The 25,369-nt window shown below is 41.1% G+C and overlaps 1 protein-coding gene across 2 annotated transcripts; it reads right to left on the bottom strand.

Annotated features, from left to right (window-relative positions):
* Positions 1 to 188: 188 nt before the first annotated feature.
* On the bottom strand, positions 189 to 23,963 carry chd2 (chromodomain helicase DNA binding protein 2). 2 transcript variants are annotated; one of them, XM_056415751.1, is made up of 42 exons: positions 23,800 to 23,963; positions 22,397 to 22,463; positions 22,185 to 22,254; positions 20,181 to 20,240; positions 16,947 to 18,910; positions 13,340 to 13,574; positions 12,644 to 12,730; positions 12,417 to 12,478; positions 11,858 to 11,965; positions 11,365 to 11,517; positions 11,108 to 11,247; positions 10,798 to 11,023; positions 10,605 to 10,705; positions 10,477 to 10,518; positions 10,159 to 10,337; positions 9,909 to 10,033; positions 9,573 to 9,789; positions 9,395 to 9,484; positions 9,089 to 9,279; positions 8,787 to 8,975; positions 8,517 to 8,679; positions 8,227 to 8,379; positions 7,594 to 7,665; positions 7,156 to 7,305; positions 6,906 to 7,054; positions 6,726 to 6,822; positions 6,548 to 6,640; positions 6,279 to 6,452; positions 5,966 to 6,135; positions 5,840 to 5,881; positions 5,588 to 5,727; positions 5,367 to 5,505; positions 5,136 to 5,286; positions 4,755 to 4,877; positions 4,547 to 4,669; positions 4,226 to 4,360; positions 3,896 to 4,012; positions 3,611 to 3,789; positions 3,418 to 3,517; positions 3,135 to 3,324; positions 2,627 to 2,879; positions 189 to 1,940 (listed from the first exon to the last, which is right to left on the bottom strand). In XM_056415751.1, exons 5-42 carry the CDS (start codon positions 17,090 to 17,092, stop codon positions 1,655 to 1,657), a joined length of 5,490 nt encoding a protein of 1,829 aa, XP_056271726.1. In that variant the 5' UTR covers positions 17,093 to 18,910; positions 20,181 to 20,240; positions 22,185 to 22,254; positions 22,397 to 22,463; positions 23,800 to 23,963; the 3' UTR covers positions 189 to 1,654. The 2 variants fall into 2 exon arrangements, with proteins under 2 accessions (XP_056271726.1, XP_056271727.1); XM_056415752.1 differs by lacking the exons at positions 22,185 to 22,254; positions 22,397 to 22,463; positions 23,800 to 23,963 and having other exon boundaries at positions 20,181 to 22,178.
* Between the last annotated feature and the right edge of the window lie 1,406 nt (positions 23,964 to 25,369).

Raw genomic sequence — 25,369 nt, 5'->3', positions numbered from 1 at the left:
CTATTTGTTTCTTTTCCTGGCGGAAATGAGCTTCTATACATATATATATTGTACGTTATCAATAAGTTATATAAGTGGTGACATTTATGAATGAAACTCTGAATTGTATGTCAGAGTTGATAGAGGACACATTAGAAAGCAATTGTGAAAATAAATTTTTCAGCCATGAGAAAATTAGAGTAGACACATTCAGTGTGTAACAAAGTTTATTACATATGTCCAAACATATGTACAGCACATTTCTCATGAAGGGTGGTTTTGTCACAAATATAAACTATTAGACTTTCTTAGAGGACGTTTGATACAGGAACAGGAGCTTGCTTACCGCCGGCTGTCCACTGGGATTTCTTTAAATGTAGCTTTTTCTCATCAAATCAACAACACTTTTGGAAACCACAGAACCAGATGACGATTACCAGAATAAGTGGTCCCACAACCAGTTCACTTTGAACAATTTCCTTAAAATGACACTGTAATACTACACCCTGCCTGTATCCGGCCCCAGTACTGTCCATGAATATACAGTATGATAATACACACATAAATAAGGCCCAAATGGAGAAGCATTAAAAAAAGAAACAGTTGAGGGACAGAGCAGGTTTGGCATAGGAAAAGTGACCAAAGGTAATAAAAATAATTAAATGTCATCAGCAAATCCCTGATAACCTTGAAACGACCTCCTGGCAACAGCATTACCAAACCATAGATAAGGAAAGAAAATGTTTTATCACAAAGTATTTTCAGACATTGAGTACTTACATACTGTGGGCGGGAAGATGAATTAATGTACCGACACTGAAGTACCATACTTAGCCACCAGAACACTGAAAGGCAACACAAATAAAAGGATCATCCCAAGTTGTCGTGTTATCAGCCTTTGCACAATATGTTGAAATAAATACTGCTTACAAAGCGTCCATTTCATCGGGCCCACTCAGAGGGAAAGTGGTTAAAGTGAACAAAGCAAGAGGATTGCAATGATTTATACAGCTACACAATTACAGACATAATGACCATTTGTACACGAGTCATAATCGTTTGCTAAAAATACATTTTCAAACGACTGGCGTCCTGGCTTTGTTGCTCGATCAAATTTCAGAAGCATTGGGCCAACACACCATTTTAACCCACATGGTGATTCAGCGACATGTCCGAGGTGCAGGTGATGACGAACACGTTACACATTCCTTCCTATGGAAATCTTCTCATGACATCATTTGCAATACTTGAAGCTAAACACAAAACACATAATGTCCATGTCATGCTTCCTTTGGGAAAAATCCCAACATTTACCATTCAGAAAGGCCAAAAGCCTTCAGGCACTTTTAGGATTGAGATCAGCCATCAGTTCTTGTATCCTAAATTCTCCTTAGAAAATAGTCCACGGGACTAAGCATCCATACGCACTCCTCTCAGTCGTACCATGGTAGACTGAGAGGAGTCACTACATTTAAATAAAGATGCTCGTTTCAGTTGTATCTTTCTCTCACCATGGAGGTGACAGATACACTTCTTCCTTCATGGCGTCATTCACAGCCAGTGTCGCTGGGAGAAGAGAGCAGAGGAGTGTTGCTGGTCACGAGGGTTGATTTCCTTTCCAGCTGAGAGCTTCTATTTTGCGAGTCCAGACTCCATCAGCAGCCGTGGCGTCCTTTTATGTTTTCCTGTTGTTCCAGCTCGGTTCTGCTGTGGCGTTGGGCTCTGCAGGCCGCTCTAGTGAGGAGCGGGAGTTCTGGGGAGACCTGTGAGCCTGCGGGGAGCGAGGGTCCTGCGGCGGGGGAGGCTTGTTGGGGTGGAAGGGCCTGCTGTAGTGTTCTGGCCCGGGAGGACCCATGGGCCTCTGCTCTGGCATCCTCCGGAAGTCCTGAAGAGGGCCTTCTCTGCCCTGGTGGTAGTTGGGACGGAACTCATCAGAACGCCTTCTTTTGGGATCCGAATGCCTGAAATGTCATGGAGAGCATGGTTTTACACACAGGGATGTACAATTGATCGAACAGCGATCACGGTTTCCATCGATGACGAGAACCAGATGAGCAACAGAATACGGTTATTGCGCCACATTCCGTTTTGCAAGACACTTTCATTTTGACTAAATCCAGCGCCCCCTCGTCCTGCAGGTCAGAGACCCGGGCCTCGCCGGAGGGAATGTGTTGCTTTACGGCAGCTGTGGTCAGGACCGCGACGCCGAGTGCTCGCCGTGCCCGCTCGGTCAGCGACTTTCAACTGGGCTGGCCGTCCTCAGGCTGTGAGGACAGCCACCCTCCAGACCAGTCTTGAGACACACTCTGTCTCGTGTCACGTCGCTTTATTGCGTCATCGACTCATCACCATTCATGTCAATAGAACCAATGTAGTTATGATTTTATTGTTTACAAGAGCACAATGTTCTTCACTTGTGGTTGAAGTGCACCAGATTGATGCATTTCACTTCTAAATAAAACATTTTAAATGCATGTTTCCAAAAAGCAGTCATGTTAAATAATCTGGATTTATTTATTATATTAAGATAATTAAAGTTTAAATAATTGGAATCAGGATTTTTTTTAATTAATCGATAATATATATGACATAATTCATAATTTTTAAGACCCAAAATCTAAACTGAAACATGTAACGAGTAACTCACCTGTCATAATAGGGTCTATGACCCCTGTGGTCCCGGTCGTTGTCGTACTGCTCGTACGGCCTTTTTCGAGGGGGGCTGTTGTTGCGGTAACTGCCTGAGCTGCGGTACGAGTCTCCGTGTGGCCGGCGGTCCCCGTAGTGGTCCCCGTAGTGATCCTTGTAGCGATCATACGGATGATGTCGGTCTCCCTGCCACGACGGGTTGCTGTTACTCGGGTAATTGTACTTACGGTCCCTCTGCCAGTCTCCTCTATCTGTCATGAAACATATGAAAGCTGACTATCAAAAATAAAATTCCAATATTCATTAACACTCTGGCGTCGGTATGGTGAATATGAATCTGAAGCCAGGACATGATTAGCTTAGCTTAGCATAAAGAATGGAAACAGGAGGAAACGGCTAGCCTGGCTCTGTCCAATGTTAACTAAATCGCCCTTTAAAGCTCACAAACTTTGTCTCCTTCTTGCGTTTTCTTTGACTTAAACTAACCTAATTATATCCGTACGTACCATCATTGCCAAAGTGCCTCTTATTAGCCGAGTTGTATGACTCCCGGTGGTGCCCGTGGGGGCCCGCCTGAGTCGAGTGAGATCCCGGTTTAGAGGACGACTGATTACCCGTGGAGTCTCTACTGGAACCACAGGACTCTGGGCGGAAGTTTTTCCCCCTCCCTCCAGAATCCTTCTTCTTCTGCTCCTTCTGGAAACGCAACAGGATATGTTCAGTGTTGGCTCTGTTAACACCGTATGTCGACCTCTTGATAAACCAGAGTTAAAAACAGGATCCACTCGCCTCTTCCTCGTGAGATCGCTTCTTTTGAGCCATTTTGTAAAGCTTGTGAAGCTTCCTGGCACCAAACTCGGTGAACTTGGACACAAAAATCCAGAGGTTTCTGCCGAAACGGGAGCAGACAGCCACAAGCAGAGTTAAACAGGCGAGCAACGTGATTCAATACACAAAAGGCCCTACGGTCTCGTCCTCTTACCTCCGCCATATTTTGACATGTTCAGGGTCACTGTAGGCTTTAAGGCACTCTGTGATCCGGTCTCCGATCTTCAGGAGGCACGTGCGAGTGTGCTGGAGCTGGTCCTGGTCAGACAGACCCTCGTCTGGTTTATCCAGCTGCTTCAGGGCCTTCTTCACCGGCCTCATGCGCTCCTTACACTACACACACGGACACATCGCTGATGTCAAGGAATGCACTGCTCGCAAGCTCATTCTCAAATATCACGAGCTTAATCTTTACACAGGAATGAAATCAGAGACTTACAACACTGAAAGTATCCTGGTCAAGTTCATCATCCTCCTTCCCTTCGATGGGAACGGGGTCGGACCCAGCCGTTATGTGAACTGGACCGTCAGTTTTCTTCCCTTTAGCTCCTTTAGCCTGGAAGACAAAAACACCGGACATAAAGACAATTAATCTGTAGTTCATAATCAATACATTGTTCACAGGAAGGTGACAGACTGGATAGCCATGTTCCTTTGGCTATATGTTGCATTTTACAGCATAAAAAAAACATTATTCCATAGACCTTACAGCCATGTAAGTTTGAGAAAAGCACACAAGATAAGGTTACGAACATCTTTTCTGAAATACCTTTTCTTTTTTGGGCTTGGCAACCTTCTTTTCTTTCCCCTTCTGCTTTTTAGGAGTTCCCTGTTTTTCTTTGTTCTCTTTGTTGTCCTTTTTCTTTTGTCTTTTCTTGGCGGGGGACTTCTCTGTTCCATCATCCTGTTCAAACGCGAGACAGCGTATGTTAAACAATATGACAGGAGGTCACAGTGTGTAGTTTCCTACTTCAAAGGGCATGATTTATAGCCCGGTGGGTCATTTATGCACCACTGCAATTAAGGACAGGTCTTGTTGGTCTGGCTTTGCACACAGAACCGAACCGACCGAGCAGCAGGAGACACCGACCTTGACCTCGCCCTCCTCCGACGGGTTGTCGGACAGGCGGGGGGAGGAGATGTCGTTGCCCTGCTCATCCTTGAGAATCTTGTTCTCCTTTTTAACCCGAGGCTTCCTCTTCTTCACTTTGACCTTCGGGGGAACAGACTGGGTGAGCGGGTGTCAAAGGAAACCTTTGCGTGGTATCGATGCGTTGCCGTGGTTACAGGCAGCCTACCTCCTGCACTGTTTTAGACAGGTCCGTGCTGTCTTGTTCTTTTTTCAGCAGCTTGAGAAGATACTCGGCTCTCGCCTGCAACTGCTTGGCCTGAGGCTTCTTGTTTAGGTCGTCTGGGAGAATCTGTGCCAAGGGAGGTGAATGTTAGACTGATGCATGATCACAAGAGGTGCCGAGAGGCGCTAATGAGACACATTGAGGAATATAGCTGCTGTCTAAACATTCTGACCACAACTTCACTTATAAACACAACATTTTCAAAGCTTTTACAATATCTAAATGGGCCAAAAGTATCAAATAAAAAGATATTAATTGGTGTCGAGGGTGCTTAATTTTCATTCATCTCCAACTTGGTGATAAAAGTAGAAATTAGACATGTGCCTTGTCAGCGAGTTTAAGGTCAGGATCCGTCTTGATCAGATCCCAGTTGCCAAAGCCGTGCTCATAGATACCGAGCAAGAGCTGCACGTCCTCCTGCAGCTCCCAGTCGAAGTCAAAGTGGGCGATCTTCACTCTGCATGTCAGATTGAACCTGTGGGAAACGGAGTCGTCAAAATGTAATCTGCAACACAAACAGATTAGCAGCTCCTCATCTCCGCGCTGGTGTCTTACTTATTCCTCTCAGCAGGATTGGACGGCACCACTTTGTGCAGAGGCTCAAACTCTTCCTCGTGCTGGATGATGGACTTGGCGTTGACCTGCACTCCCGAGATCTTGATGTTAATTCCTCGCCGCTTCCCAGGACCTTTAGCTGAAACAATAACATGCGTATTTTTGGGGCCCTGAAAAATGCTCCGATTTCCAAGAACTCCGACCAAGTGAAAGCGACATACCTTCAGCTGGGTTCTCTTTGAGGTGCTCCTCGTGCTCCTGCACTGCAGTCACACAGCTCGTGTGAATCAGTTCGCCAAGTCTCTTCAGGTCGGCAATGGATTTGTCAACCAGCTCAGAGTCTCGGGCGATGGCCTCCAACCTGAGTACAGAGAGACGCACTTGACTGTTTGAGCTGTGAAGATGTCTCACAGAGCACGCCGTGTAATGATGTCGCCGTACATTTATTATTAATATAGTTTAACAACGCTTACCTGTCGAGTGGACATCCAAATTTCTTGTATGCCTTAATGAACCTGTGAATAATATAATCATGAATACATTTTAATTTTATAATATATAATTAATTGTTTTTACACAAAAGAAACTAACGACTTTACCTGCGGATCTCTGCATCAGTGAAACCCTCCACATGGTTTTTGCGGGCTTTGGGCCGGCCTCTCTTCTTTGGCCTCTTGTCGTCATCACTGTCATCAGTCTCACTTTCAGAGCCTGAGGAGCGGTTCTTCAGCTTGGAGCCCACATCACTGTCGCTATCGTTTGCCTGAGCCTGAAAGACAGAGGGACCAGAGCAACACCGTAAGACCAGAGACAAATGAGCTGCTGGAAGATAGGACGCATTGTAAAGTACGATTCTGAAATCTAAAATGTTTTTCTCTTTTTAAATTGAACCTGTAAACATTCTCCTCTTACCCTCTTGTTAGAGCTTCTGCTTCTGGGCAGCAAGAAGATGTCATCCATCTCCCGCTGCTTCTCCTCCTCCTCAATTTTCCGCCGCTGCTCTTCAGGGATGATATCATCCCATTCCCGTATGGACCTATCCACAAACTCCGGAACGCTCTCTTCCATGCTCGAGAAATTGGCAACCTGCAGCGACATGAGGAAGAAAGGGATGAATCAGATATTGAAAGAGAGGGATCTTTAGATGCTTTACAATAATGCTACAGTCGTAAAAAATGAACCTTGAACTGAGATAGAAGTTCATCCGTAGCACTGGAGCCCTGGTCACTTTCTCTCGTTTCAGCCAACCTCAGGATCTCATCGATATCCATCTCCTACAGGACAAAATGCATTCGTTTAATTCCACGAATATGGAACAAATATTTTTACTTCACACGAGATTATTGATTGTTGGAATACCTGTGGCTCAGACTCCTCTCCTTCTGCCTCTTTGAAAAGCTCCTCTGCACCAAACTTGAGGATGGCGGTCAGTTCTTCTTTGTTGAATGGGTTTGAACTAAAAAAAAAAAAAAGCAACAACGTTAAACAGACAGAGTTTCAGTGTCCAAATATTAAACAAGATGATTTCTGACATCTTACTTTGTGTTTCCTGAGTTGCTGTCAAGAACAGTCCGACCAGTGGTGTCCATTCTCTGAATGACAAGATGGTCCAAGACCATCTTCTTCTTTGCCCTCTCAATGATGTCCTCCTCCACTGTCCCTTTGGTGACCAGTCGATAAATATTCACCTACCAAAGGTAAGCATTGATGTAATCTTCAGACAAAACTACCATCTTTTTAATTCTATATCATCTTTACAGTGGAAGACATCATTTGGGCCAAGTGTTACCTGTTTCTTCTGGCCGATCCGGTGAGCCCTGGCTTGTGCCTGCAGATCATTTTGAGGGTTCCAGTCAGAGTCATAGATGACGACGGTGTCTGCCGAGGCCAAATTGATCCCTAAACCTCCAGCTCTGGTGGACAACAGGAAGCAGAAGTCCTGGAAAACGAATGCAACTGTTAATACGGCTCTCAATTGGCAACACACCACACACCATATGGAAATGGAATGATGACGGAAATGCTGCTCAACCTCAGACCTTCTTTGTAATCATGTATATTTGATCCTTTTTACACAATTTACACCTTCTGCTGCTACTGCTCTTAAAGATAGTCCAACAGACGAGCAAAGAATGAACTGTAAATTTGTTATATTTGTCATAATCCCAATAAGGAATAAATCTATTACTTTCTTCAGTTAGTAACAATACATGATTAGTAAACATACCTCTGAGCCTTCTGCATTAAAGTGGTCGAGTGCTTGCTTTCGTATTTCTCCCTTAATGGAACCGTCCAGCCGCTGAAGAGGAGAGAGAGAAATTAACCTTTGAAGATTTCAAGAGCAGCTAGTTGCTGTAATCTTGGCATCACTTTGCTTGACATGCCATTAAACCTATATATGATAGGATATATGTTACACCGACGTCTGCACCACATCAGCAACATAACCAGTCCAGGGACTTGCAGGACTTTGTCTGGTCGTCAGCAGAACATAACTTGTTATAAATAACACAACAGGATCTCTCAGCCTGGCGGAGTATATGTGCAACAACACTGACATCCGACCCTCATCCGAGTCAAACCCACCCAACACAACCAGCCCAACAGCTCCCTACACTGTGTGAACACCAATAAAGACAACAACCATAAACAGTTTGACAGTCTACTGTAGAAACACAGTTTTTGGATATGAAATAGGTTTTAGAAAATATGATGGTTGTCAGGCTAACAGCACTACCGTGTATATTATTGATTTCATTTTAAGCAAATAATAATAATAACAAGGTTTTCTAAATACATCTTCCAGTTATGTTCCAAAAGACACGTTCCAAATGAAGCCCAGAACATGTTGAAATCGTACCTGGAATGGGTAGCGATTCTTGGCGAGGTATTCAGCCAGAATGTCCAACATCCTGACCATCTGGGAAAATATCAGGACTCGGTTGCCTCTTTCTCGGAGTCTGGTCAGCAGCTTGTCCAGCAGCACCAGCTTCCCACTGCCCCTCACGACACTCTGAATAAAGCACACCGTTTGAGTGTCAGGAAAAATGAAGAATCACTGAGCCTTGATTGGGGACTAGTTTCCTTTGCAGAGGAGAGATATCCTGAGGTGTGGCTGGGAGCTAAGGAGGGTTCTCACTGTCGACATACCTGCAGGTGTTCCTGTTGGGTTTCACCGTCGACATCCTCTGGCTGTTTAATGAGAAAACTGTGGTTGCAGCACTTTTTAAGCTCCATAACTATGTTCAGGAAGCCAGAGGAGCTGCCTCGGGGGCCTTTGTAAAGAGCTCTATAATTCCTCGTTAAAATCCACCTGGAAATATCGGGAAAACGTTTTTAGATAATGGGGACGAGAAATGACGATTTAAAAGACTGATGTAGTTTTTTAAATTTTTAAAAAAGACAGAAATACATTCATACTTGTAGAATTGTTTTTGCTGTGCAGTCATGTCTACACGGAGAATCTGTTCGACTTTGGCCGGAAGCGATTTCTCCACGTCTTTCTTAACACGTCGCAGAAGGAAGGGCTCGAGGACTTTGTGGAGACTCTGATAACCGTTATCCGTTCCTTTCCCGTGTACTTCGTCAAAATCCTCCCAGGAATCAAACCTGTCGTGCACGACAAAGATAACAGACGTCACTCATCTCCGGCTGGGATTCAAACCGATGGCGTTTCTCTGCTCGTCTTCAGCATCACACAAAACGTCTAAACCAGGACGTACTTGTCAGGCATGAGGAAGTGCAACAGTGACCAGAGCTCTTTGAGGGAGTTCTGCAGCGGAGTCCCGGTAATGAGGAGCCTGTGGTTAGACCTGAACTCCATCAATGATTTGTACAGCAGGGAGTCGTCGTTCTTCAGCCTGTGAGCTTCATCCACACTCATAACCGCCCAGTTGATGTTCCCAAGCACCCCCTGCAGACAAATGTTAAGTTCTTGTAAGCCACAGTGATCTGGTTGTCTTCACGCAGACATACGGCAAATGAAACTCGAAACACAATCCTGAAAAAATGCTGATCACGGCACATACCTTGTCTTTGAGTACAATTTCATAGGTGGTTAATAGTGTACTGAAACGGATTCTTTTCGTTTGATGGTTCACCCACTCGTAGTCACGGATCTACGCCAGACAGAAGCAAAAACAGAACTGCATGGAACCAACTCTGGAGTACACCACCAGACTGTGAGACATTCAGGGATCACCGTACCGATTTCCTGCTCATGACATCACCGAGGTAGACCACCACGTTCATGTGAGGAGCCCAGGAGTCGAACTCCCTCTGCCAGGAGGTGAGTGTGGACAGAGGGACCACCACTAAGAAGGGTCCATACAGCTGATGCTGATTGAACAGGTACGACAGGAAGGAGATGGTCTGGATGGTCTTTCCCAGCCCCATCTCATCAGCGAGGATAACGCTATTGCACCTGAGGACAGAGCATAAATTCTTTTTAAAAAGAGGCAATTTTTCACAGATTTTTTCTAATTAGGTAATCCAACATATTCCAATAATAATCCAATATTACAACACTCATGTACACAGTACCTGCACCAGGAGTGGGCCAACCAGTTCACGCCGTCCAGCTGATAATCTCTCAGTTGAAGGTTATCATCTCCAATGTACGATGGTTGTTTCTTCAGAGGAACAAACCTCGGTCTTTGCTTTAACACCTGAAATGATAGAGAGAAAAACAATTTTACCTCGGAGGAAAAAACATCAAACAATACGAATAAAAAGGAAGCGAGTCAAAAGGGAGACATGAAGATGAGACCATCCTGGGTCATTTCACACATACCTTGCAGTCTTTGGAGGGGAAGGTTTTGCTGGAGTTTCGGTTCATGAAGCTGTCGATGCAGCGCTGATACTTCTTTCCAATCAAAGCTCCATCCTCCCAGCTGCACTCGGAATAGGGCAAGCCCATCCACTTGCACAGATACTCTGGCTCATTGGAGGAGGGTGTCTTGTGACTATGAGCTGTGTAAAAAAAAAGCAGACGAACGATTGGAACGAGACAAATTATGACAAACGTAGAAGCACAGACATTGACATACAGAGCCTTTAAAATGTCAACAGAATGCAACAGTGATGGAAAGACATGAGCAAACGGACTTACAGGGAAAGTCAGAGGACGCTGGTGTCTTTGCTGTTTTTATTGCTGTTGATAAGAAAATAAATGTTCGTACATCTTAAGTGTAATAAAAAAAGATGGTCAGACAAAAGCATCAGATAATTAACTCTTACCGATAATGCGCTCCACAATGTGAAACTGCTTGTTCAGGTCCGATACGAGCTCCTGTTGGCAGTTGTGAAATTCTACATCCTCAGGCGACACCCTGTTCAACCTACCAACAAAGACAGAATAAACAGTGAAAATCCTCAAAAGAGCAACATCAGCGAGACATTGTGATGCTAATGTGAAGACAAATGTGGTTACCATGAATTGAGCTCTTCCTGTTTCTTTTTGTAGTTGTCCAGCTTCTTTAGGCCCTTGACCTTCTCCTGCAGCAGAGAGTCCATGCTCTCCCACGTGTTGTGGATGTAGGACCAGCCCTTCCACTTGATCAGATAGTGAGTCTCCCCCTCATCGTTCTCGGGGTCAAAGCCTTCACTCGGGTCCCCATTCTCCTGCACAGAATACCCAGTCGTGGAGGCCCCGGTGGCTAGAGGAGAAGGACAAACGACTTTTAGACATGTCGCAAAGCCTCTTTTGGTTTTAAACAACGAGTCAAGTAAAAATGCTTCACCTCCTTTTTTCCCGGTCCTGGTGTCCATAACCTTCTCAATGGTCTCACTGTCTTCATCCAGCAGCTCCTCGCCTGCCTCCCCCACCATTTCAATCAGGTCATCAGAGTCGGTTTCAATGTCATGTTGGTCCTCTTTATAACTGGAACACACCAGATCAGGAAATAAACATCAGTCTGAAGTCCTGAACACGACATACAATGTCCCGGGCCAATAATTCAAGACGAATGAAAGGAACACTTTGGGTTCAGAAATGCACCTTTTGACATTTGTTGCACCCCTTCTTCGAGTCTGTCTCTTTGGAGTGTCGTCATCGTCGTCGTCATCTTCTTCAGCAGATGAGTCCTGTTTCCTGGACTTCCTGCTTTTTTGAGACGGTTGCTTTTTGTTGGTTGATGATTTGGTCTGCGGTCTGTAGAACACACAGTGAAGCACAGAAACACACACGCGCACACACACACACACACACACACACCACTTAGAGAACAGAAGCCAACCTCCTGGATCATCGACTGACACACTGCCAAGTCGATGTAGCAACATTTCTTTACGATTTCAAAAACATTTGTATCATGGTGATCATTTTTACAATTTGAATGTTCCATTTTAGACAAAAAAATGTTACAACATGAGGCTGCAGGTGTTCACTTCTTCACACCAGAGTAAAGGGGAAAACTGCTCACACAACATGGAATGATTGGGAGATGACAAGTGGGTAGCTGTCTGGTGGCCAGGCCTTGCTACACACTTACCTTCTAGCAGGAAGTCGTCTGGATCTAACTTTTTTCTCTTCCTGCTCACTGTCTGTACTGTCGGAAGCCTCCTCCTCCTCGTCTTCATCATTTGAGTTCCAGATATCTCTTACAACAAAGAAATGCCACAAGTTCACCCTCAAGGCCCATCACTGCTATACCTAAATTTGTATTTCAATCAATCCTGGCCATAGGGTGTTCACAACCCAATTTGATGGGACCAATCAGTTTAGATGTAAATGTTAAACCTCGTCTGCCTGACTGAAATAACTGAGCCCATTCGGAACAAACAGATACCCATTTACAAACAAGCTTTAAATTATAAGAATCACAATATGAAGACAGACTGGCAACACAATGACAAAAACAGACATGCGTTTTTGAGCAAAACTACTGTATGGATTGAATGTTGAATAAAAAAAATCTTGCTAAAAGGGGAGTTCTGTATAAGTGCCTCAACATGGCAGAATTTAAACAATATAGTGCTGTACTGTCAAATGAGATTAATATTAATAAAATTATACAAATACCCAAAGACGTTCACAGTCTTTACACTTACTCTTTTTTCTTAGCTCGGGAGGTTTTTCTCTTGGGACTTTCACTCTCAGAGTCACTGCTGCCCTGTAAACAGTCAGTCCAGTCAGTTCAGTCACAGCTTTGTTTCCACTTGAACTGTAACTGCACTTCTTCACAGCGTCCACTAGGTGGCACACGTGGCTTGTTGATGCCAGGAGAAAAAAATAGCCAGGCCTTGATACACATTCTTTTTTCAAAACATCTTCTTACCCCAGCTCCAATATTTAAACGAGCCGGTTCCTGTCGACTGCGATTCGACCGCCTGACTCCATAAACATCTGGATGTTCGTCCCACATCTGTAAACAGAGAGCGACCGCTTTCAGAGAACTTTCTGTATCCCTATACAAAAAATGTCACGTCCAATTATAATTCGGAAGAATGTGCTATTAGGCTGCAAATGATTGTTACTTTCATTATCTGATTCTTAGTTAACTGATTAGTCTATAAAATACTGGACTATGATGACAAATGTCCCATTGAGCCAGAGACAACAGTGGTGTTTACAAGTGTCTTACTTTGTCCACCCAACAATACAAAACCCAAAAGATTTTACAAGTACATAAAACAGAGGAAAGGACAACATATACACAATTAAGAAAGCTATAAAAAGCAATATTTTGTGGCACTTATGCTTGAAAAAAGACAATGTATTTACAAATAAATAGTCTAAATAGTTGCTTGTTATTATTCTGCTCCCTGTCAGCTGTGTACCGCTACAGTCCAACATGGATACAAAGACAATATGAGGGATGTAAAAATGTGGCTTAAAACTACAAATGCCTCACATTTCCAAGCTTCATAAATTAAATGTAGAGTCCGAGTACAAAGTTAACTCGATCTACATTATTAGAGAACAGGAACTGCTCTAGAAACAGGAAGTCTTTCGACAGTGAAGTGACCTTTACCTTCTTCACGTCTGCCAGTCGCTCCTTCTTTCTAACTGGCTTGTCTTTCACTTCCGCTGAGGTTTGCTGTGATTTGGACTCTGCAGACTCGCTCTCCGACTCAGAGTGACACTCGGACTCTGAGGAGCTGTTTGACTCAGAGTTGTGGGATCTCCTCCTCTCGATGCCATGCTCGCTCTCTGAACGACTTGCCGACTCCGACGCCGAGCGGTTGGATTCCTCTGAGGCTGAATTGCTACAGAAACAAGAACATGTTGTTTCTTTCCATTTTGCAGTGCATATGTTGAGCTACATTTTACACCAAACAACAATATGGCAACAAATGTGAGTAGAGTTGTGGCAGCAACTTAAAAAGGAAATAAACTCAAAGTGCACACACTCACTAAGACATGGAGACACTGCAAGAGCTTAATGGCATGAGTGAATTGTGACCGTCAGCCGAGAGGAAACAGAAACCTAATTACATCATGCAGCATGTTCTTTAGTCAGCTAAGTCTTATAATAAGGTCATTCTCTAAGGCACACAAATCTACTTAGTCATGTTGAAGGCGTTCTGTAATCACTAGAATAAGTGATTTAAGTGGTTCAACATGTCATCACTTCGAGTGGTGACTCAGTATTACAATATTTCATCTACTAACCTCCATTACATTTATAAAATTAAGTGAAATAAAAATAAATAAATGAACAACACAGTTAACACTTAAGAGCCCAACTCTTTTTGTGGAGGAATAAGAATCTTAAGATTTGTAAATGGTTCCTGATCATTTTAGTTTTTGACTCCTTAAACTAAAGGAGTGTCAGCCCTCATCACAGGTTATGGCCTTAGTTGAAGGTGTTGTGAGCGTTAACGTAATTCATATTTGTGTTCTTCTCATATTTTAGAGGCCTGAAAAGGAGCAATTATTCACAGATTCACAAGGAAAAGGAAAATAAATATGATTTGTGTTAATCATGTTATGAACCCTCAGAAGTGTTGTGCGTCTCCTCCAAACACTCCTGGTTGGTAACAATCAGCCGTCACAACATGAAATTTATTCAGATAAAAGCGTAACAGGTTTCGGAACACCTTTGAAAACAAGATGGTACATGCCATGGGGTATCCTGATGCAAAAGTTAACATTTTAAACAAAAGTATCATTTTTGTAAACTATAACTACATTAGAGTGTAGCTGGTATTTTGATATGACTATATGTTAATGTTATGGGGAGGGCGTCAATGGATAAAACCTCTGGCCTTAAATGGTGACTTCTCCTGTCTGGGTTTCTCTGCGTGCAGTACCTTGTCTGGACACATGGGGGGGCAGTCACTCTGTAGGAATTACTGCCTCACAGTTCTTTTGGAGACATGGGTTTTATATATAACCAAGTTTAAAATGAGTTTACATTTTTAATTGTCGTTTCATCTATTGTTTTCTTTTTGAGAACAACATTACGTATATGCAAATTACCAACTGTGTCAAGAATGACGAAGGCTTTATTCTGACATTAATAAAACAAGAAGACACCAACAATTAATTAGTTGGAAGTGATTGAAAACAATCTAACTGGTGTTCATGTAAGTATGACGACTGGGTTACTAAATGACACAACCTGCACCGTCAGCAGCTTCGAATGCCAAACTCGGAAGTGCATGCCTCCTTCCGCTTTAAGTGAGGTCAACAGTGGGCGGGACATGGACAAAAGCTCGGATTACTATTGGCTGACGTGTTACTAGGTGAAACTCTAGCCTATAAGAGCGCAGTGTGCATGCGTTCCAATGTCTGAACTCTTCCTGTTCCTCCTCCATGTAGTTCGGAGCCGAGTTTTAATACAGATAAGTGAGCAAGCTGGACACACAAAGCAAGGGCCATTTTGTGACTCAGGAGAGCATGTATATATAGTACTCTAGTTAGATATCATGTTACATTAAATCAGGTTTTCTGTTGCTCTTGGTGCAGCGCTACAGTACTTATCTACTAGTCTGTAAAAGTTCAGCTGTCATCAGTAACAGAGGACTATTTCACACACAGCTGAAAATACTAAAATGGCTGCCACAAGATCACAGAAAACTACAAGTGTGCTGTCACCTGCTGCAGTGTACAATCAGTAAAATGCTGTGAGGGTGATTACCTGCATTTAGTATCCAAACTTCGTTGTGTCTTTATCTAAAAACACAACAGTCTATTGTGATCAGGCTGCATTATTTATTGTGAAAACATGGCAGCATTTCTAACACTAAAAATGTCTGTTGGGCCACAGCATGTATGCAATCAATACAAACATTTAAAATGATAATGGCTTGCCACTTCAAAATTCCTGCAGTGTTCTGACACCATGCAAATGCACCTGTTTTTTTTTTTTTACACATCTTTATTGATGAAAATAGGTGTTTCCACTTGTTATGATACTTGAAGGTTCAGATACCTAAAGGATAACGAATACACACTTGCACACTTGTATCTTTATAAAAAGAAAAGCAGACAACACTGTGAAAAACGATAGTTAAGTGTCAAGACTCTCGGCCATAGGCCCTTAAATATAATCCACCTGACAAGTAATACAGAAAGCCAGATTTTAAAAGAACAGAAAAGTTATTCTGTAACATTCACAAGCATCAAACAAGTTCAAGACAGATGCTTCAACTAACACCATCAACATCCATATAGCCTATATTAATGCAATAAGTGCCTTTTAAACTTATCTGCTACTAAAACAATAACAGTAAATGTGTTAGGGTTTATCAATTAATAAAATACCATGTTGGACAAGTGAAAGCAACCATTGACTATTCTAATAATAACAAACATTTGAGTCAAGAGATATATTTGAACCTGAAATAGTCCATCGCAATAAGACCGAAAACAAAAGTAAAAACAACCTTCTGCTGAAAGCATGTTACAAAAGCATGGGAACATTGACACTGTCATAATACACAGAAAGCAAAGTAGTTTTAAGTGTAACTATCCATCTAAAACAAAGAAAGTGATGTGCAAAGGGCATACAAATATTTGAGGCGAAGGGCTTGAATGAGCAGAACTTAGTTAGAAGAAGCTCATTTGGATTTCTTAAAACTCTCTAATTTGGTCAAAACTTTAAGCACAGGTCCAGATAAAAGCTCACAGATTGATATAATGTTTTAAAATTGCAACCTGATTTAAGGTCAACGAAGTAATGACAAAGTATGTTATATATAAAACATCTTAAAGACCAGATATAATACTGGACATAAGTAACATCAAAGTAAAACATTGTGTGTCAAACCAAGCAACAACGTTGATAAAATGGTGCAATGCAGTAGCAACTAGTTAGACAAGGTCATTACATTAGAGCGATAGGACATGAAACATCTGACAGATCATGAGCAACATAATATAGGACAAATGAGTTTGCCTTTAGTCTTAACACATCTTGTGGGCAATGATCTAACACAGGCCTGAAACCTCAGTATTCACTGTAAGAAATGGTAAAATCAGGGTGTGGCTATTAAACAATATCAAGGTCATTCCTGACAGTGGTACACTTCCGCAAAACCACGTCGCAAATATATACAGATGATCGACCATGCTTGGCAAGGTAAACAATCACACCAGATATGAAAAGGGTATAAAATGTATAAGGATCATACCTTGATGCATTGCTTTGAGTCGATCCTTCCTCCTCTTGTTTTTTACTTTTAGTCTTCATCATGGTAGTATCCTGATAATCTTTGATAGGATGATCTTTTGTCCTGGTATTTACTGTCAAAAAGTTAGAGCAGGCATGAACTATCATAAAAGTCCCACCAATAGCCTTGGCTCAAGTGGCAGTAAAAAAAAGAAAAAAACAGGCGGTGCGACACGAGTTAAGAAAAAGGGATTAAATCGAAAGAGTGGAGTATTATTATTTACATTGCTAATTTAATATAGAGCTAAGAAACATGAAAAATGCTGCTATAATAGGTTTAATATACTTGATCAATCCGCATGCAATTAATTATAACTGCGTCATCACATGAAGGGTCAGACAAATAACATTTAAGGATGAGAAAAACTGTTAATTGTAAACTATACAATGTAAACAGAACAATTCAATGTGAAGAAAGGTTGTAACCTATAAATGAACTATTAGATACACGTTCGCTCCATCACGGGTTTTTTATCCGACTCGAATAAAAAAAATGCAAGCTGTAAAAAAAAAAAAGAATGAAAATAAGAATAACTCAACAAATAAATAAGAAAGAAAAAGCGTTTGGATCGAAACCCTTTTAGGCCTTTAAAGTCTGCATCTGCTGTCAGACTCAGAGCGACAGAGGCGAGCAGCACACTAAAAATGGAGGCGCGCCATGGCGGCCAAAGCCCAGTATCGAAAACAACGACGAGCGCTCCCTCAGCACAGACGGCTCGTTCAGCTCGAAGAAACAGCCCGAAAAAACACGCAAAACGCCCAAAATCCCGGTAAAACGCCGATCGCACGATCAAAGCTATTTAATTTGTGTCAGAATAGAGCGGTCTCCGTCGAAAAACGGCCGAGAGAAACTGTCTGACGAAAGCCCATGGCACCGTTCCCAAGGCTCAGCCGCCATCTAGAGCTGCTTCCTAGCTCTGAAAGCTTTCCCTTTGATTGACGTTATTTCCATTTACCCCACTCAGGTGATGTTTAAGTCCCACCCCTTTTATTATGTTTAAAATATGCTTTTATTTCAACTTAAGTAATTGAAAGCCCAATACCTGAGGTTGAGACCTTTACTTCAAACTTCATAGAAAGGTACGAATACTGACAGGCTTTAAAGTATATAAATTGTGTTGCACCAATTACATCACTTCCTGCTCAGACAGGAAGAAGGACAACCAGGAGCCATTTTAGAGAGCCTTTGGAAGCCATTTCGGTTCATGCCAAAGCCTTTGTTGCTACTTGCTAAATACCTTACAACATGCGTGTTCTTTGACTGTTTTATTGGGTTAAGCAAAGATTTGGGACTGAATGGAACCTACTTTTTTTTTTGCACTTTGCCTTTATTTCACCAATAGCATGATAAATTGTCTTCGTAGAACAACACTTTTATAAGAGAACTTGACTTTGGGACATTCATCAACCCAGTACGTTACCGTAAATAACGTATGCTAATCTATGAATTAGCAGACATTGATGAGTAACGCTAGTGAAACAAAGTCAGTGCTAACCAAATTTATTTGTTGTACCGATTAGCGAAAATATTCAAACCAACAGCCGCGCTAAAAGACTTCAACGTTAGCAAAATATTGCGCTCCATATCCAATTGTAACTTTCTGTATAGATGGTTCTTGAAACAAAGCCAGGAAGAAGAAAAAAATACGAAGTCATACACTTTATTGAAAAACAACATTTGAAAATCGAATGTACAAATGCTGATTTTGCGTTTCCTCCACAAAAAGTGTAATTGTTCAAGTCCACTATATAGCCAGCAACAGTTGCCTATGTTGTTGGCAAAAATAAAAAATCCACGCGTTATAGTCCAGTAAAAAACAAAAAGGGTTTGTCTTGTCAAATTTGGGCTAACTGCCAAATCCGTTCCATCTTCACGTTAAACAACGAACGCTGTCTCCACTTCAGCAATATCCAGTTGAGTGGTGTCTTGATGGGATAAAAACAAGGAGGGAAAATGTAAGCCCACAGTGCAACTGAAACGAGGAATGATTAACTTAAACAACTCGTCCTAAACCAGACCAAAATTGACTTTATTGACATTCATGGCTAGCTTTCAGACGCGTTAGCTAGCATTCCCAATGTGTCTTTCTGAAATACCAGTTTGAACAAGTACAGTTAATTCCTTTCAAACTAAAGATATTCTCTTAATTTGCAATTTAAAAGTCATATCGACAACGTATAGAACGCTAGCTACAGATTGTCGGGTATTTGTAATCCAGTGTCAAAGCGAATTTATTCAAAATCAAACTTGTTAAAACGTTAGGTACAAAACTTCGAAGTTTTAAGTTCCAATAAGACATTCGATACAACTTTTTATGCATTACATGTAATGAACAACAACACTTGGCAGGATGTCGCACGTAGGAATTCTTAGTTCGAAGTGGCAGTGAGAAATGCAGCAAGCCATACTAGGAATGCAAGATCGGTCAAATTGTTGTACTGCTCTGAATTGACAGTTTGGTGGATTCAAAGAAAGGAAGTCTGAGGAGTAAATCCGAAAACAAGTTGTAGATAAATTCATCAACTGACCACTGGGGGTGTGCCGAGTCTAGAGATAGCCTAATTCACAATAAATCTTAATTACACAACAGTAATGTTCAAATAAATGATGATCAAAAAACTGTTAGGAAACATTGCTGTATGCAAATTAAATCCATAGCCGTAATTGACAAAATGTTTACCAAAGTCATCAAAACAAATTCAGAATTGACCAACAGATGGACAACATTATAGCAACTAATATAGCCACTCTTCACAACAGCAATTCACACATCGGCTGCTCAAAATCAGGAAACCGTGTTGAAATATGGCATTAAAACAATGTGGTTACATGGGGTTTAAACTTTAAGGCCAATGACCCATCAGAGATTTTAGCAAAAATGGATGATATAGAAACTCTTGGAGAAAGGTGAGCTGTTCTAAAAAGTACCAACAGGAGGCCAAGTTAGATTTGCAAACTTTGTTAATGCACTCCACCTGCGAACGTCTTTTGCTAGCCTTTAAAAATAGAAAGTGAATCGTAGCAAAAAATATTCCAGATATGGAGGCTACGGTCTATGTAAAAAATAAAGTAAGTGTGTTATCCTCAACCTATCTGAATGGGATAATGGTAACATTTCCCCCGTAAAGTCTAATGTTGTATTCCTTATATTAATGAGCTCAGTAAATAAGCACTTAATTCAAACAAAGAACTTACCGAGCAGTCTTCTTTTTCTTCAAAATTTGAAAATCTTCACACCCCGTCTTCATGTCTCCGCTGTGGAAAAGATACACAATGAACGATACGCATAAAAACGCACATCACATTCACACGGATAGCATGATTGGGACTTGTTTCTTTGGATTTTTATGTTAATTGCAACTGACAAAAGATGAAACCCATGTTTTGTCTGCCTACATCAGGGGTCCCCAAACTTTTTCGTGAGAGGGCCACATAACGTTTCCCTTGTCTGCTGGAGGGCCAGCCGGGGGAGGGGGGAGGGGGGGTGCTAGTGAGAAATGAGTGTGCTCACCTGTGTGCGCGCATCACGGCTGAGCAATGCGCTCGCCGCTCGCTGTGTGCGCTGCGTGTGCAGGCAGCATTTAACGGAGCGGAGCAGCGTGTGCGCTCTGATCGCTCTTTTAATGAAGTGTCGATACTAAAAATATGCTAAATCACATCGTGTTTAACGTACGGGTACTTTGTTCGCATCGCTACACCGTGCCGCGTGACGGCAGCAGATGTAGCGGACTGACATTCAAGCTAACCTAACTTCCCAAACGCTGTCGACATCTGAACGCTGATTGGCCGAGACGCGACACGTCACATCAAAGATGTTTTATTGCGAAGAGCACCACTTCACATTTTTTCCGCATCTCACTGCAATCGCAACGGCAGCGGGTGAAAAAAATAATAAATCGGAACGCGTCTCTGGTATTGTTCAGGGGGCCGGTCCAAATGGGGAGGCGAGCCGGATCCGGCCCGCGGGCCGTAGTTTGGGGACCACTGGCCTACATATTGCTAGCTGTATGATTTTATTTTTGGGGAATTTCTTCAGCGTTAAGGACGTCTTTATACAGCCAATTATAAAACTGGGAGGGGCATAAAGAAAGAAAAACATTTTATTTGAAGCTAAATAATTTGCTTTTCTCGAATCAGAGCAAATTTGTTGTTCATAGAAAGATATTCAATGTTCTATTTTTAGACAACTTTTGATTTAATGAACTGTGAATCAGTGTGAATGTTTTGCTATACTGATCAGAACGAGTAGGTCTTTATTGTTAATGGTTATTGTTCCAGAGATTTCACGATGATGCACTTCGTAAAAAATTCTCACGTCAAATTAGCAAATCCGTGTTACGATTACTTTGGCAAAATGCCACCCATTTGCTAACTTAGAGCGATGTTTAGCATTATCCGCCCTGGCTCTGTGTCTTTGTACAACTCTTTAATTTGAGTAAAACTCTAAAAAGGATTAATGATGCTTGAGCGAAAGATTGCATGTCAATACTCGTCACACCGCCAATCGGACACAGTTAATGTTATTTCGCAAAACGTGCGCTAAAACCCACCATTTCAAATGGCTTGCGCGACACTTCAGCGGCTCTTCGCTGTCTGGAGCTAAGCGTAGGCCCAGCATCCCAATCACTGAACTATTGATTGACCTTTGGGTGCAGAAACCACGTTGCGTTTGAAAATGTCAGTGTTTCAATTATGATTGATATGAGGGCAATGTGTTTGGTTTTTTCAATGGATAAGAAAAATAATAATCCTAAAGATTTTAAGGTTAGCTAGCGTGTCGAAAGACAATCATTAACGCGCTACAATTTATTGGATGAATTAACATAATTATTTTAAACCAACAATGAAATGCCTCTCCCCTGGTAAGGTTCTTGATCACCTACAGATTGTTTGTATTAATGTGTGAATACTGGCCACATACACTAGGGGGCAGAAATGTCCTACCTTCAGACATAACCGTCATAAATTTTAATGAAAAGAAACTTTGATCATGCACAGGAACAAAAAAAGCTGCATTTCTTAATGAAACACATACCAGAATAAACACTATTCACTCTGTTTATTCAGTTATGTACACGGTAAGTAGTGGCTAGTAAAACCAATGTACATTTCATTTGACAAAGTTGAAGAGCTCAATGCACAGATAATATGAAAGGAATTTACTGAACACATTTAATCTATTTTGAAAATTATACTTACAAATTCCTGTTGCAGTGCGAATCTCCCGTATCCTTCAATTCCCGGCTCCACGGTGGTGAAACGTCAACCCCTTTTAAAAAAGGTAAAATAACAGTTTAGAGAGGAAATGTGGCAACAGCACACCCTACTGGCTACATGTATGAAGCAGGAAAAACAACGAAGCTAGTTAATCTGGAAACACTTAAAGCATGGACTCGTGAACAATTACATACCATTTTGCTTGGATCAGATGATCGCTTTTATTCTTTGACGCAATTTGCTTAAACTTCCAGGTAATCCCTGCAAAAAACACATGATTATTTTAGGTGTCGCAATCAACGTCGCAACATAGGTTGGCATAAAATACGGCCATTAGTTTTAAGATATTTGAGAATATTTCATTGCTCATTAAGATATTTCAGAAAATTATAAATAACTCGTAGCATGTGTGGTTGAGAAAATGTTTTAGCTTTGCGCTCCTTGGTGACAAAATGGAAGTCAATTAGTCTTAAACAGGAAGATCCTTCTCAAGAAAGCGTCGAGAAGACATTTTGCTATGTGTAGCGTGGAACTAATGCTTTGCATTTAGCAATATAAGATATACAAATCTGTTATAAAAGAGTGTATGTTATCCGTTTTATGTGTAGTATTAATCATCACTTGTGGATAAATCTCCAACATTGTCCGTCAGACTGTGATATTAAGACGAATGTTTCTCTATTTAATATTAACAGTATTTTGAGTTTCCTAAAACTATAGTTCTAATTGAAGTGTGGATCTCTAACATAAAAGTATTTCTTTACATGTCTTGCAGATGTAATGTAAATAAGAAACAAATGAATGTACATGTTACAATTATTCTTCATTCAGCTTCATAAAGGGTTAAAAGCCAACACCCTATTTTGTATTTCGAAGTATATCTAAGCTTGTATCACATATAGAACATTTATTTGGCAAACAAAGCAAGTATGGTTTATGTACAATAGACGAATTGTTACCAACAGACACATTTAGAGCATTTTGACAACTTGTCACTATTTATTTAATCTATTTTTAATTAATTAATATTTACTATCCAATTAGTTTCTTAAATATTGTTAAAAACTACATGTGTACACACTGTGGTAAAAAATTGTGGGAAAGTATCCATTTTTTTACATTTATTTGATTTACAACTTCATGAAAAAGCAAAAAAAACTATTTTACTGAAAAGAAACCTCAAAAATATACTTTATCTTGTAGTGTTGATGACAACGAGTCTCAATATAGCATTTAAAAGACGAAAATATCGGTTTAACTAGATGTTTTTGTCGAGTAAATTCAGACAAGGGCAAATGCCCTTTCAAGGACAAAGCACATTTTAAATGCGTAGGTTGAAATAACTCCAAAAAGGTCGAGAACAAATGTACTTGTCAAAATATGAACTAAGTTAACTCGAAACAGAACTAACAAACATGCAAATCCCATGAACTAAAGCCCAATTAAACGCATTTTACACCCTCTGAGCCGTTTTCTGGATTCTCACACCATGGCCATTTTTTTTACAAAACTGCGTCTGACTCGTTCTGTCCACCATATTGCCACAGTCGACACGTATTTTACGGCTACAAATGTCCGATTGCTCGTTATTTCTTACCCATTTCTCAGGCCGTGTCTACCCGCCGTCATCTGCCTCGCATGGTGTCGCATTTTGGAGCGATTTTCGTGGTTTTAGGAGGCGTTTCGGCCGCATCTTTCCGCTCTTTCGTCGTCTCCGTGCTCGACGCCTCGCTCCTCTGTCGCGTGTGTCCTCCTCTCTCCCTCCGCCTGAGCTCATATCCTTCAGCGGCTCTGCCCACTTTGCTCTCAACGTAAGCCAAACTCCACTTCCTCTCCAGCCCATCCAGCTACCTCGAGCAGCCTCATCACTGCAGAGTTTCCTTGCAGCCCAAAAAACTATGACAAAACATTTGAAACGTTTTTCCTATACACAAAAAAATTGACTTTAACGACACTATTTGTTTTGTTGTTTGTTTTACGTTTGTCATGGAGGAATATCAACTCCCTAACTATGTGAAATATAAAATGACGTTAGTAAACGTGAACTGTTATTGTAAACAACTATGGGTGCCCACTGATATGATAGTAACTGTTTGTAAAAAAATAAATGTAAACTATGCATTTGGAAAGCAGTGATGCTTCGTTATGGCTACACTGAGATACTTATTTAGTGGTATTGCTTTAAATGTGAAGATAAGTATCGTAACACACAATTCCCTCTCAGTGTGCCTGTTTCTAGACTTGGCTCTCGTCAGCTGAATAAATGCATTTCCTCAGAACACTCGGGTATAATAGCAGTGTAGTAGGCCTTGCTTCAGAAACACAGGACCTCTTAAACATGTTTGATAAGGAGATAGTGTATTGTAAATGCAGATCTGTCAATTAATTATTAATAACATGTTTATCCCCTGGTTTATATAGCCAATAACACCATCATTTAGACACCAAGCTTAGTTTCTGATCGTGATTTTGGCTTCCTGACTGACATTTTCACAGTAATTAAGGAGTTATTAGGGCTATGTAATTACATTTTTAAATGAGTTATGCCATGCACGAAAGGGATTTTTTGTTTTTTAATGTTTGCAGCTGTATTACAAACAATTAACCTGGAGTAAATAGTAACGCTGCCTCCTTATGGCTTCTCTGAATAAGGATAATAATAACTGGACATGAATGCCTTGCTTTGATGAAATCAATTGAGATTGAATATACAGGACTGTCTCAGAAAATTAGAATATTGTGATAAAGTTCTTTATTTTCTGTAATGCAATTAAAAAAACAAAAATGTCATGCATTCTGGATTCATTACAAATCAACTGAAATATTGCAAGCCTTTTATTCTTTTAATATTGCTGATTATGGCTTACAGCTTAAGAAAACTCAAATATCCTATCTCTAAATATTAGAATATCATGAAAAAGTATACTAGTAGGGTATTAAACAAATCACTTGAATCGTCTAATTAACTCGAAACACCTGGAAACACATTTTCAAATGTTTGATTTTGTTTTGCTGTTATAAATCTTTTTTTTAACTTGGTCTGAGGAAATATTCAAATTTTATGAGATAGGATTTTAGAGTTTTCTTAAGCTGTAAGCCATAATCAGCAATATTAAAAGAATAAAAGGCTTGCAATATTTCAGTTGATTTGTAATGAATCCAGAATG

This window comes from Pseudoliparis swirei, chromosome 6 (genome assembly GCF_029220125.1).
Source record: "Pseudoliparis swirei isolate HS2019 ecotype Mariana Trench chromosome 6, NWPU_hadal_v1, whole genome shotgun sequence".
Lineage (NCBI taxonomy): Eukaryota > Metazoa > Chordata > Actinopteri > Perciformes > Liparidae > Pseudoliparis > Pseudoliparis swirei.
This window is presented reverse-complemented; position numbering and strand designations above follow the sequence as displayed.